This window comes from Toxotes jaculatrix, chromosome 4 (genome assembly GCF_017976425.1).
Source record: "Toxotes jaculatrix isolate fToxJac2 chromosome 4, fToxJac2.pri, whole genome shotgun sequence".
Taxonomy (NCBI): domain Eukaryota; kingdom Metazoa; phylum Chordata; class Actinopteri; family Toxotidae; genus Toxotes; species Toxotes jaculatrix.
The window spans coordinates 12,614,228-12,629,186 of NC_054397.1; the positions used below are offsets into that span (position 1 = coordinate 12,614,228).

Below are 14,959 nucleotides of genomic sequence, written 5' to 3' on the forward strand. Positions count from 1 at the left end.
GCAAGTTGTGTGTCTGACCTTGTCTTTACTGATGGTGACAGTAGCATCTGCCACGTTTAGAGCTACTGGAGTCCAGTCCTCTTTGTTGGAAGAACCAATTAGACTATCTATAGCTCCATTCAGTATGTCCATACCTGGACCAGAGGATGTTAAAAACAAACAAAACCAAAAAACATCATTTAAAATTTAAAACATACTAGACTGTATAATTTGCACCTAATACACTGTGCATAAGCAATGGTTTGTGTGTGTTTGTGTGTCAAACCAACCTATTGGTCTGGCCACAGGCAACATTCCAAGGTAGTGCACCTGGAACTTCTGAACCAGTTCTGTCTTTGGTGTGGGAAACTCTGCTGGGGAGAAGCCACACACACATTTAAAAGATGCATTTAACTTAATGAAAATAACCAGCAATACACATTTACAGAAGGTTCCCCAAGTGTAGCCAACCAGCTCAGTATCTGGTTGATCACTGGCTTGCCGGCGTCTATATCTAAACGTCACAACATTTCTGAATGAGAGGTAAATGTTTCGTTTTGTAGCATTACAAAAGCATTATTCACCTTGACAAAAATAGACATTTTTATTCTCCCTAAAGATGAAGGAATCCCTCCATGCAAAGCAAAGGAAGTTAATGTTAGAAAAATTCTTTAAATCTGATTTTGAAATATGAATTTATTTTCGCTCTTGTTGGGAGAGCACCAACAAGAGCGAATACAGTGAGTGGTGACAGAAAAGGCTTGTTATCATGTATATGACTCAATGAAAGAACCAGTCCCTTTTTAATGTCTGTCTAGGTTTTTCAAACATTTGAAGAACACGTCCATGTCCACTCTGTAAATCTGATAATGTCAAAGTCAGATAACAAACACAGACACAGTATCCTGCTGCACTGGACCATCAATTCCTCTGTAAACTGCAAACAACTGTCAATGACACCCTGTGGAGTTTTTGACCTTCTACTTTTGAAGTAGAGCTATGGAGCAATGTTTTTATGAGTGGCTCCTTGTTTTATTTGTATTGTGTATGTGCATGTACACAATCACATGGGCGACAGGGTTACACCTTCATGCTGCAGGTTTCAATGAAGATGGCAATGTGTGAAACGCAAGGAAGAAGAAGACTACAAACCAATAAACACAGATATAAACAATGCAGGATTCATAATACGCAACAGTAAATATTTGATGAGGAACACCATTGTCATGTTTCAAGGACAAGCACAATACATTTTGGTGAGTAACAGTGAATGTAAACATTATTTCGTCCACAACAGAACTCCACAGGGCACCTTTAAGGCTAAATAGGGCCATTAATCCATCATTTAGTGATGGATGTGGATCTTCTGAGATACATTGATTTATTTTAATGGCTCCAAAGTTATTCACCGTACTGGCCCAAATAAAGGACCCTCCCCTCCTTCCCAGCATCTGCTTTTAAAAAAACAATATTTTCTGAAGATAAGAAACATTTTACACTCAACCTGTTGGGGAAGCTTAAGCAAAATATAAAATATAGTAATACTTTAAAAAAAAAAAAAAAAAACAAACAAAAAAAAAAAAGTATATTTTTGTTCACCACTCACATACTCACAATCTCGCCTCTTAGAGTGGTCAAAATCATTTCCTCTGACAGCATTTTTCACACTATCTTTTTGAGGTCATTATGTGTGACAGCTGTATTTCTTGGCTGTTTGACTGATTTTCTCCCTGGTTCACTTCTGCAGAAAAGAGAGATGCTATAAACTGGTTTTGAGTGGATTTTAATTCCTCCTTGGCAACAAAGTACATTACATGAGTGTTCAGACCCATAATGTAACACTCTCTGTTGAAGACAGTATTACAATGATACTCTCTCCATTCAAAAAGAATAGCTGATGTTGAGAACTGTCTCGTTTTCAAATATAAGACAAGCCCCACTTTTTCAAACCTGATTTCCAGAAAAATATTGTCTTAAATTCAGGCCAATATAGTATTTATCAAACTGCCTTCATGCTCCTGTTCTGAACTTGTGTTGATTTTAGACAATGTGATGAAAACACTGCTATTTTTTTTAATTCTCTGCTTGTGTTGATTTTAGACAATGGGATGAAAACACTGCTATTTTTTCTTTAATTCTCTGCTCCTGGAAATGTTTGAAAGCATCCAGTGTGCCACAGAAGAGATAACTCCCTTGGATCTATTGATGCATGTCACTTATCGCATTCACACTCACACTCACACACTGAGTGGGGTACTGTATGAATGAACCCTACCTTGTAAAGGGAGATCAAGTCCTGCCTGCATCCTGTCCTGAAGAGAGCCTCCTGCCATCGCTTTGGCATTCTTTCGCTCTGTCATTATCTGGAGGAGCGAGAGAGCGAAAAAGCGCGCGAGAGAGAGAGAGAGAGAGAGAGAGAGAGAGAGAGAGAGAGAGAGAGAGAGAGAGAAAGAGAGAGCAAAGAGCAAAGAGCAAAAGCAGATACAGAAATGGCGTGTAAAAACAGAGCAGAATTGGTATACCGTTGCAGAGACACAGGGGAAGGAGGGTGAGGAGACAAAGAAAAAAATGTGAAAGTGCAAGACGATGAGGGAGAAAAAAAAAAGATGAAAGAGTCAACAAGAAAGAGCTGAGGAAAACCTAGAGCAGCTTCACCCCTGATATACTGTCACACTGTCTACTCATTTCACCAGGGGAGCACCCACACACATAGACATTTACACACATTAACCAGGTCACACTCCTCTTTCCGTAGCAGGGTAAAAGCTTTCCCTGCAGTTTTTCTCACAAGGAGAAACATGTATATACAAACACAAAAAAAGGACAGATGAAAACAGGAAAAATCATTCACACACACACACACACTACTCACACACATAGAAAGACCACACATAATTTATACATATTCTTAATCAGAGACTTTGTCACAGCAAATCTGCATCTCAGCAACTCTCGCTGTGACCAATTCTTCACCTTTCCTTATTTATCCTTTTCTGTGTGACAAGTCTGTACAAAGCTGTTCTATAGTCTGACTGTAAAATGTGGGGTAGTTAGAATTAACATGAAGGTTATGAAGAAGGACAAAAGGCTCTTTCTCAATCGAACAAATGTCATTTGAAGAACAAACATTGTTTAAGTTAGCGGTCACAGCAGGGTCTGCAGGCACCAGAGGGAAAGTTAGAAAGACTTGGACCCTTAAAGAATTTTTTAATGCATTGTAGAATTGAATTCAGCAGCAAATTATGAGTCTACATAAATAAAGGAAGCATTTAAAGATCTTTTCCAACACTGAATTAAACATTAAAAGCTATAAATGTGTTTTATTGGGGCAAAAGGAAAGTCCATTAATTCCAAGTGAAGAAAGCAGACACAATAAAAACATGGTTTGAATACTGTTCTTCTAATGCTGTGCGTCCTAATCTGTATTCATCTAAGAGTGGACTTGCAGTGCAGGGAAAGTTCTCGGATAACTGCATTTTGGTAGGACAATACTTTGCATTGCCTGAAATTCAGACGAGTTTAATCTTGTTTTTTGGACTTCCTGAGGACTGCAGATGCTCTGTGAGAAGATTAAAATGTGTGCCTAGACTGTGGAATAGTAAATGTGATAATACAAGCATTTTTGCGACAGGTCATTTTGTTTTGGAAGTGGGTGCCCTTTTTTAAAAAACATTTTTGACAGGTTTCAGTTCATTTTTTCTTTTTGTAAAAGGAATTGTGAAAATGACCATAACCATAATTTTCTTGCCTCTCAGCCTTCCCTATTTAGAGGTAGTGCAAATGTTCTTCATCTTAGCCTACATGCCAAATCCAAACCACTCACCCGGGAGCAGATCTCATGCAGACTGGTGGCGATGGCTTTGGCAGGCGTGTCGCAGCGGAACACATGACATTTCAGGATCCTGGTGTTTTTATCCCTCGCCACATATGCAAAGTCCCTAGAAAAGAGGAAAACACAGGGTTAATGAAGACACACAAGAGGGGAAGAACACCAAGGGGATGAAGATGAGAGGAGGGTTTGTTTGGGGTTTGTCTGTTTTCAGAACTACTTGGAGACAAGAAAGATAAATGATGAGCGGTTTTGTGTACACTTGATGTGTGTATATGTGTGCCAGTGTGTCCAGTTTTAAGACTGACAGCTCTTGGAGATGACATGAGAGATGATCTAACCTTTATCAGTCTGCTGAACACAGGACACACACACACACACACACATGCAGGTCGATGGACCCCAGAGATCAATAGAGCAGCGTGATGCTAGAGGGAGCCGAACAGAGTGACAGCAGGGAAGAACTTTCCCTTGGGCCCAGTGGAGCTGAAAACAATTTAACTCCGCTGAATAGGGAGAGAGGAATGAAGATGTAGAATACTGTGAAAAAGAAATATAGCTGCACCAAATTAAACCAGTACAGCACGCACACACACCCACATCCACACACATGATTTACGTCATTCAAAAATGCACATAAAGCCAATCTAAATAACCTCCTTCAAGATGTGTGCTTCAATATTCCATGCAATACGAAACACAAGCCTGAGGTTTAACAAGATTTCTGAGCCCAGACCCTCAGGGAAACTCCACAAAAGATTCCTATTTGTGTATATATGTGTGTGCATACTTCTAAAGAAATTGCATGTAGACTGAGAAGGACAGAGGAGGTCACCTTCATTTCCTGCATCTCTAAGTGTGTGCGTACAGTGGTACAGTACATCAAGAGCCACTCTGAAGACGAGGAAAGATGAGACGCAGAGGAAATTAAACAATAAGGGATGACACAGATGATGGAGAGATACGAAAGGAAGGGTCTGGGGATGAAAAGAAAGAATGTGTTTACCTCTCTCTGAGTCCAAGGAAGCAAGGGAGGAAAGGCAGACAGTTAGTTGAAGAAAAAAATCCCTGGTACCAACCCCCTACTGTTTGACATTAGGTAAAAGTGACAAGCAGACCCACTGACACACATTAAGAATTAATCTTGAGCGACATATTAATTTCTTATACCATCTCCATATGTACGTGCATGTGTGGGTTGAAGAGCTGTAGCAAGGGTCAGAGCAGCACTGCAGGTCATTTTAATGCATAAGCAACCTTGAAATTAAATTAAGAATAAAACAGAAACTAAATAAGGTGCGAAGGAAAGAGAGAAAGAAGGAATAGTGGGACAGAAAGATGTTCTTCTGGCTGGATGCAATTAGCTTTAATTGGCTGCTTATGGTTTGGGCTTCCTAAAAGAAATAAAGGAAATAGGCTGTGAGTTTCTAAAAGTGATATATAAAAAAGAAGTTACTGAGAGTGGGAGTGAGAATGAATATAATATGAGAGAAATTTGAAATAGTGGGGGAGGAAATTGGAAGTGAGCTGCAACAATGTACACGATAAAGATAAAAGTGTAAAGACAAGGGCACAATAAAACGCCCAGATGAGGAGGTAAGATAAAAGTCAGAGGAAAGAGAGGGATAGCGGGTGAAAAGGGAGCGATATCTCATTTTAAATATAATCTTATCATCATGCAGACGCCCCTGAAAATGTCAAGGTTGCTGTGGGAATCTGTAATCTCTATGGCGATAATGAGCTTCGTGGCACATGGGAAGACCACTCCAATCTTTCGCACAGGTGAATCCATAAGTGTGAGTGTGTGGGACAGCAATAAAAAGAGAATCCCCGCTCCAACCAGGTTTCAAATTCCATAATATTGAAACCTAGTTGCTGCTACTACCTCCCTCTAACATCTTCACAAGTCCAACAACCCATAAATAAATAAAAACAAAAGCAAATTTCTGAATGCAGCTATTGGTATTTTTGTATTGCGACATACAAATTTTAGGTATTTAAAATATAAGCGGTGCAGTGAATTTTGAATGCACATTTACAACATTTACAAACACTAGAGATTCAGATTAGCACAACTCCTTTATCTTATTATCTATTTACTACTAGCACCCTCATTTATTCATCCAACCATGAGCAAACCTCCACACACACACACACAAATCCAATTTTTTACACTACACCTGAGTTCCTGAGAAATAGTGCCATGCACATCTCACACCAGCTGTAAAAATCAAGCCACAAACTACCTGCTCAGCAACATCCCCTACAGACTGAGGTGTCATCATCCTTATCTGTGGCTTCTCTTTCTTTTCCTGCTACTTTACAATAAAACAAAAAAGCAAATGTCTCCAGGTAAGATAAAGGTACATAAATATACTCACAGTGGTTTGTTTTCCTATTTTGGCAGGTAATCCTGTATATGCACCATTTTTTCCTGATGATACGGCATACGTGCACACACTCCTCAACCTGTCTGCTCCACACCCAGTGAGCACTAACCATACCTCCCCCTCTGGCAGCTTCATCCCCTTCTCTCCCTCTCTCCTGCCAAAACCCCCCTCTCCACCCCTCCCTGTAACCATCCACCCCTCCTCTACTCCCCCTCCTCCCTCTGCTGCAGCCGAGGTATTGCCACTACTTACACTCTCCCACTATATGTAGATGTGGATGGTAGAAATAAAGGTTAAGCACTGGGGAAACATACATTTGTTTTATCTGACAGGATGGTTGTAAGTTAGAAATACACTGTAACACACAGCACTGCATGTCTGAGTATATGAAAGAAAGATCCCTGAGGCCACAGAATTCTGTGGTTCTGCTTATGCCAAGGGCTTTTAGCCTTGCCTCTTCTCCTGAGTGCACTCATTCCTGTGTGTATATATATGTGTGTGTGTGGAATGTGCGTGCGTGTGTGTGTGTGCGTGTGTGTGTGTGTGTGTGTGTGTGCATGTATGTGCAGGCACGTGCCAGCTCCCTACCAACCACACCAGTCCACATCACCCGGTTGTCCCTGATAACCCACATTTGGTGGGTGCATGCAGCCATAACAGAAGTACACAGCGCCCTCTACTGGTTCCACAGCAGCACAACCACAATGTGCTCATTTTTAGATTCATTTTAACCTTCATATGTCAAGGAAAGGCCTGTCAAGCCGATTTGCGCCTAGTTTATTCCTTCACATTCTTATAGTCAGGAACATCACACACAAAAGCAGCTCAGCACAGTGACAATTTTACTGCTGTGTGTGAATTTGTCTTTAGTGAGGCCTGCTGTGCTGAGCTAGGCTGAGGTGAAAGAGAGGGCCTGGTAGTCAGGTGGGGATTTGTGGTGCAAGAGAATAAAGGCCATTCTCCCTCTCATCCTCTCCTTTGTACTGATGAATTAATCTTTCAATCATCATCAATCATTAACTCCTCTCTTCTGTCTGTCACCACACCCCCCGTCTGCTGCCCTCAATTGTTACCCTGACCTTTTACTGTGTGTGCGTGTGTGTGTGTGTTTTCTCGGGAGACTAATCTATCAAATAACGTCTTTAAAAACTTAAACCTAAACAACAAAAGGATATCACACCCCAGTGAGTCATGACTCACGTGAGCGGTTAATAACACTGGAAAATTCTTCTTTACAATACAATACAATCTTTACAATACAGAAATGTTAAAGATGACTTAGAGCGCAGTATGTATTCAGAGAAAATTACAACACTGACATCTTACAAAATCATTAATTATGAAGACAAATAAAAGGAGATTTATCAGCCTTCAGAGAAAAAAAGAAAAACTTAATGTGGTTGCCACAGCGACTAACCTGCCATTGTCCCGGCCAACGCCCCAAACCCGGATACTTGCGATTGGCTGAGAGTGAAGCACACTGCGGTCCATGGGGTCAACCAGGTTCAACATATTATTTTCCAGCACCAGGTACATGTCCTTCCCCTGAACACACACACACACACACACACACACACACACACACACACACACACACACACACACACACACACACACACACACACACACACACACACAATCCTTCAGATTTCATCTCAAAAACATGCAATCCTTATTTCCTGCAGCTCAGGACATTGCAAAAAAAGTGACTTTTAAAGGCCAGGTGCTTTTCTTTTACTTGCTTATAAAGTATATATGCCTGTGTGTGTATGAATGGTGTGTAAATGTGTGTGTGTGTCCTTTAGCTTTGAAGACCTCTAAATAAATTATCAAACCCTAAAAAGAGGGGGCAGAAGATGAAAGGTTATTGAGAGTGGAACGAAGCTCTCTCTCTCTCTGTTCTGTCGCTTCACATCAAACACAACCACTGCAGAGAGAAGGAGAGACTTCATTCCATTGCTCTCTTTCCTCTCTTCATTCCTTCCCCCTCCCTCCATCTCTTGACTCATTTCTAAAGACTCTCACCCCTGTTAACGTCTGTTGCTCTTTTTTTTTTTGCTCCGCCCTCCATCTTTATTCTTCTCCTTAAATCTATACGAGCACTCCTCCTCTCCAGATCCTTTGCTTTCCAACAACTACAAACTTGGCACCCTTTGTTTTACAGCCAAAGCTAAACACATATAGATACATACTGTGTCTCTACACTCTCCCTCTCACCTCTCCCCAGATGCCAACAGTGTCTCGGATGTCATTCTTGCAGTAGGACAACTGTCTGATGCAGTTGTTGACAGCAACACTGCTCTTTCCAGGAGCCAGGTCCTCCTCAGCCATCTCCACCCATCCCAGGGAGCGCACTGCAAAACACTGAAGGAAACAAAGATACACCAAGTGATGATGCTGTTACACATACAGTACAGTTCTTACAGACATATCAAACATTTGTACACAGAAAAGGAGTTTTTTTTTTTTTTAACTGTTTAAAATGCACTTGCAGTTTCGAACTTGCAAGATTCAGAGGGTCAAGCAAAACAGTTTGAACTCCACAAAAAGATTGGTAAACAGATGAAGGCAATGCAGGTAGATAAGAAGGGAGGAAGGAGAGAGACCCATCCATCTGTCCTCATCAAGTATTTATTTGATTTCAGCAGTCCATTCAGACAGTCTTCTGCAGACCACAGAGAAATGAAAGAAGTGAGAGAGGGAAAGACGAAGACCGAAGTCACAGACAGAAAACAAAGTGAGCCAGGATCACACAAACCAGTGATGTCACAGTTTGCTGAGGGAAAACTTGCTCATTTTAAACTGATAACTTGAAGTATATTCATGTTGTGACAGCAGAAGCAGGACAAAAACAGCTAAAAATAACAGTGACATCCACCTACTGTTCTTTTTGTATGACAAACACAAAGACACACAGTTTTAAGCATTTCACAGCAGGACATACAGTAACATGATGTCTTCAATCTGGAGATGTTTTATACTGCTGACTTGAGCTGAGTAAGGCTGATGAGTGTCTGGCACATTCTTTCACACACACACACACACACACACACACACACACACACACACACACACACACACACACACACACACACACACACACACACACACACACACACACACACACACACACAACAATCCCGCATTGTCTCTCTGCATGTTGCCACAAGTCTGGTGAAAGCTGTGTCACTGATCAGAGACCAGCAGGTGGTAGAAGCTTCATGACACACAAACTACGTAGACTGTTTCATGCAAATTATAAAAACGTGTGTTTCTTTACAAGGGGTACAAGGTTTTTATTTCGATAATTTATGGTTTGTTTAGTCAAATGGCAGCTGTGTGCGTACTGGAGTTATCTGGTCAGTCTCCTAAGCCTTTGTTAGATATAAATTACTGCTGAGTGACGTCTTGTTCATATTTAACTCCCGTACTAGGTAGAAAGGGACCGTTCCAATCTCGATACTGCAGTGGGCTGTTTGCTGCCATTGATGTGTGTGTCAGAGTGTGCTGCCAGACCAGATGCCCTGACTGTAGGTCTGTGTTTGTGTCTGGTATTCATCACAGTGTCACTGTTGCTAAGGATTGTGAGTTTCTGCCAGACAAACACACAGAGCGAAACAGACACTAGACAGCCAAATCAGTCCCACGTCATCAAGCCGAGTGTTGGCTTTAAACTCTAATCTGCAATTCTTTAGATCTATTCAGCCATCTGTGGCAAACAACACACACACATACACACACACCTTGGAATATATTTTAGCCTTCCTGCAATCTGCTGCGGTTTGAGACAGAAAAAATGACTCCGTATAAAGCCAGATAAATAATTAATCCAGTTTTCAGTAATTAGTTGGATTCTAAATTGAATTTATACCTGGGGCTGACATTTGCTGGTAACAGTATTGGCTGAACGGGCATAACATTCTACTGAGTGATTAGTTTTATTGAGCCTGATCCTTGATTAAAAGTGTAAATGTCTCATTTGAATCTTAGGTTTGGATGTTAAAGAGGTCTAAGTAATTAATGCACCAATGTGAAACATGGAACTGTACTTCTCTGTCTCACCACTGGGAGGCAGTATTGTTTAGCTCTCTCTCTTCCCTCAAAGGAGCATAGACAGTCAACATGAACATAAACACCACCGGTAAACAAGCAGGCTTAGGACATCAACAGACGAAAACATACATACACCTTCTATTCAAAACAAGAAGCCGTGTCTGCTGGGAAAGTTGGTTCTATTCAGGGGTGTTAAAAAAAAACACATGAATACAATTACAAATACAAAAGTGATTCTGCAAAAGATGATATTACACAGTTGGAGGCATTGCACCAGCCACACTAACGTTTTTAGGGGGAAAGACTGATTACCTTGGCTTCTGGGTCACTGTTGACACTGTTAGACTCCTCTTCTTCCACTGCTGGACGGTTCCTGAAAAAAGTTAAACAGATTAAAAAAAGTGGAATACAGGATGCAGTTATAAGATTAGCAGTGTGCCAGTGTTACCATTGCAGCCATTAGCTGCTGTGTTTATAAGGTTCCTGTCCTGTGTGTGAATTTACCAAAGTTACAGGCAGTGATTACACTAACAGCAAACATGGAGCCATTTCCTGAGTACAAGAGCTAACTTCCTGCATTGTCTGATCTCATTAAACTTTAACACTGATTTAACACAAGATAAGAGAAACTAGACAGAACAAGGAGAGAGACCAAGAGCAAGAGAGAGTGACTGTACATGGATAGCAAAAAGAAATTAAAAGAAAAAAAAACTTTTTAGAACTATTTGCAACTGTGGTGGCTGACAGAGATTCATGCACAGGGGAAGTTTGGTTTTTCTACATGCTTGCATGTGAGTCTGGTGCATAGGTATTTTACCTCAGCTTGAGTGATGCGTAGCGAAGTGTAGCACCCTCAAACTCCTTCAGACTGGGGTCAGGGTTCACCGTGGCTGCCTGCAGGTCCTGGTGCACACAGGTGACATCGTTAGAGTGTAAAATGATACCAAAATAACTCAAAGGGGGTCCGCCTCAAAGCTCCTTTCACACATGTAACCTGTAAAATTGTCTGAGTTTGAGTCATTCCGAAATAACTGAAAATCTGGATAATCTTGTCTTTAAAGCACTTTTTGAAGCATCTTTGCTTTAAATGTGCTGCAGAAATAAAGCGATTATTGTCTGACTATTATTATTCTCACACAGTAAGTAAAACTCTGTAAGGTCTGATCCCACAGGACGTTGCCTTGTTGTCTCCATATTTGGATTCATTTCTAGTTACTTTATAGTTTTGGTAATGTAGTGATCAAGTGATCCAGATAACCTTTTATTAGTGTAGGAAGATATTAAATTCAGATTATTCCTATAACAGTGTTCTTGTTTATTGTTTGTTTAATTTTTTGACAAGAAAGCTGGTGAACTTCCTAATGTTACATAAAACTTCACAGTCTCTTTATGACTGAATTTCTTACTGTGTTTAAGGCCAACATATAGTACATTTGGAACTCCCAAAAGAATTGCATGGTTTTCCTGGAAATGGTGGTGCTTTTGTTCCATTTAGAACTGTGGCAGGCAGCCAGAAACCTTACCAGGCCATGAGCCACCTCACTGCGTGAGCATGTTAAACAAAAATCACTTCAGCTCCCATTCCAACATGACGCTGATATGTGTACCTGCTGTAATATTCATGGGTTACAGGACATGTGGGAGAGGGGCTATAAAGACACAAACCTGACAGAAACCAAACTGTAAATATTATGACCCCACATAGTAAATGCCAGCATGCATCCAAGTGTGGGCGGAATCCCCTTGCTGGATGGAGAAATGGCGGTGGTGTATTATGTGTGATGGGGCAAGCTGCATCAAGGAAAGGAAGTTAACACGTAGTTTGTAAACACACTTGTGTGTGCAAACACATTCAGATCTGTGCCAGCAGGAAGGAAAGATGAAAATATTTTAGCCATATAAGTAGAGAAAGAAACAACCTGTTGAGTATGTTGCTGCAGCCAAGTAACAGAGATGTTTTGACACATCAGGCATGACAAAATGCTGTGGTTGGTGCAGTTACATTTATGTTGAAGCATCAGCCACGCATGCTTTTGCCCAGGCAGTGAATTTCTAGCACATAATACATAAATGCACACACTCAAAGAGTGGGTGAAGCTAGACCAAGAGCAAGACCCATTGACATTGAGTACATTATACTTGCCTTCCACACCTCACTATCAATCTTTCCGCCAAAATCACTCCACACCTGTTTCTACATACAGCGTTAAAACACACACGCACACAGATAGTGGTGGGTCAAGGATTGGGGGTCAAGGGTGGGAGGGGAGCAAGGGAAGAAAGACAGAACAAGGCTGTTAGCTAACGCGCTCACTCCACACTGAGTTTCTGTTGCAATAAGGAGCAACCCAGCAAAAACATGAATTCTTGAATGAGAAGCTGTCAATCAAGACTTTTCTCAAATGTTTCTTGCTCCTATTGAACATTCACCTCACTACTGAGAATCTACTGATTGTTGATTAGTATAACTGGAACAAAACAGACATAGGGTACAGTCAGTGCTTATTTGAACAAAGACACGTTTCTTCTGTCTTTCATGTCTTCACATGACGAATCTGAAATGGCTCTGACTTTCAGCTTTAATTTTAACGAAAAAATTTAAACCATTAAGTGACATGTCAGCAAAGAGATGAGAAAAAAAGTGTTTGACTATAACCAAGAAAGAAAGCCACTGAAAGTGCCTATAAAGACAAAATATGAATCAAAATATTAAAAAATATATAGTTTTCATAGTGCTTGTAATTTGTGTGCATTAGGAACCACTGTAACCTCAAAGTCATTATCTTATTTCAAATCAAATGTGCTGAAACACAGAGCCATAACAAATGGCAGCTTTTCACTGTCCAAATACTTAGTGACTGCACTATGTGTGATACATGTAGACATTAATATATACAGGTGCACAGGTGCTGTAGGTATTTTCTTTTCCTGTCTGTGCCCCACACACACATTTACACACAGAAAAAAAAAAAATTGAGTAAAAATCAAGGCTGCTGGGTGTCAGGCGTGGAAGGAAAGGCGATGTGCAAAGTTTTCATGTAACCCACCTTGTCCTCATCTTCGAGATGCTGAGAGCGAGACTCTTGATCAGGCATCCCCTGGAGAGATGTGGAACGAGGCTAAAGAGAGAAAGAGAGAGAGACAGAGAGAGATGAAGCATTATAATTATAAAGTGACTGAAATTTAGAGGACATGTGACACCACCATGTTTGCCTGTCTGCCATTTTGGCTGTTGTGTCACTGGTTAACACTCGAGCAGTCTGCAGGTCAGTCGCTCTAGACAGATGTGCCAGAATCTCATTCTGGCACATCTATCTGTCAACATCAGTCCATTCTCACTGGATCAATATTTTATCTACACCATGCTCCTCTCTATAAATCTCCTTCCCGCTCTCTGTTTCCCTCCATCATTCTGCATGATTGACTGATTGATTGACTCAGTGTTCTTGCATTCCTGCTATTCTGAAGCTAGACTGGAGTAGTGATGTCCTCCCCCCCCCCCTTTTGCAAGGCTGTCTTGTTGCATATTTCTGCCAGTCTTCGACTAATCTCAGTCAGGACAACAGAGCAAAAATCTACCATCAGATAAATATGTTCACCCGTCTGAAACGCCACATGGAGGCCACATGACCTGTCTTTTACAAAAGGTATATAATACCACATAAACACACACACAGTTTGGCACGTAAAGTTTTCACAGAAAAAAGGGCTTATCTGTTACTTACAAAGTAGCAGCTGTTGACAAATCCACATGTGGGCAGGGTGGGCTCATGAGAGGAGAGAGGCTCCACTGAGCTGTCGGAGGTGGTGCTGCCCGAACGAGTTGACGCCCTGAAGAAAACCTCTGCCTGGCACGACTACATGTGTACACACACACATACACACACACACACACACAAAAGCAGAGTTATTAGAACGTTTTATAGTTATTAGAAACTGTGACTGACTCTTCATAGAAATGGAGTACTTGCCGAGGCATAAAAATCTGATTTTATGTTGAGCTTCATAAATAATTGTTTCTATATCACAAAATATAATTTACTATGACAGTTCTTATTTTAAACTATTCCAGAGGTCATTATGAAATGCAAAAACAACATTTAGCTTTAGAAACCATAGAGATAACAGTACTGCTAGAAGAAGAGCACTGTGCTGTTATGCATTTCCAACACACAATATCCATGTTATTACAGCCACTCTCATATTCATTCCTTGCTGTGTGCAATTTCCTTGACTGATAATCATCAGAAGCTTCAAATAAGCATTTTCATTTTCAGCAGTTATAAAGACAATAATGACGAATAATAGGGATTTTAATTTTCAACTAAACTGAATTGTAGTTGTAAGACAATTTAGATATATTGTACAAACACTACCCCATTAGAATATGTTTGTGTTTTAATCTAAGGCCTGACTTCATTATTTGCGGGTTAATTTAAATCAGCGACTTCATTATTTTCCCCATTGTTGCTCCTCAGCTCTTAACAATGTGGACAGATTGATTTTAGAGTGTACTCCAACCAAAATTAGATACTGATCGCTGCCAGAAACACCAACAAAATGTCCTCGTTTAGACCGGGTTGATCCCATTTAAACAGAACAATTGCAGATGTAACCTAAGTTAACTGACAGTTACAGCAAAAATGAAAGGTAAGATTAAGGTCAGGCCTAAAAAAAAAAACAAATGTGTGTTTCAGTCTGTTGTTCT

The 14,959-nt window shown here is 40.6% G+C and overlaps 1 protein-coding gene across 4 annotated transcripts in view; it reads right to left on the reverse strand.

The window, feature by feature from the left end:
* LOC121180320 (amyloid-beta A4 precursor protein-binding family B member 2-like) overlaps nucleotides 1-14,959 on the reverse strand; it is a 41,955-nt gene that overhangs the window by 3,710 nt on the left and 23,286 nt on the right. For 2 of the 4 annotated variants that reach the window (XM_041035635.1, XM_041035636.1), the window contains exons 6-16: nucleotides 13,977-14,108; nucleotides 13,299-13,370; nucleotides 12,395-12,445; nucleotides 11,069-11,154; nucleotides 10,564-10,624; nucleotides 8,416-8,562; nucleotides 7,616-7,743; nucleotides 3,803-3,917; nucleotides 2,255-2,342; nucleotides 270-353; nucleotides 19-134 (exon numbers count right to left, since the gene is read on the reverse strand). In XM_041035635.1, the coding sequence (XP_040891569.1) occupies nucleotides 19-134; nucleotides 270-353; nucleotides 2,255-2,342; nucleotides 3,803-3,917; nucleotides 7,616-7,743; nucleotides 8,416-8,562; nucleotides 10,564-10,624; nucleotides 11,069-11,154; nucleotides 12,395-12,445; nucleotides 13,299-13,370; nucleotides 13,977-14,108 (1,080 nt within the window). The remainder of the gene's footprint in view (nucleotides 1-18; nucleotides 135-269; nucleotides 354-2,254; nucleotides 2,343-3,802; nucleotides 3,918-7,615; nucleotides 7,744-8,415; nucleotides 8,563-10,563; nucleotides 10,625-11,068; nucleotides 11,155-12,394; nucleotides 12,446-13,298; nucleotides 13,371-13,976; nucleotides 14,109-14,959) is intronic. The other 2 variants (XM_041035637.1, XM_041035638.1) reach the window with 2 other exon arrangements.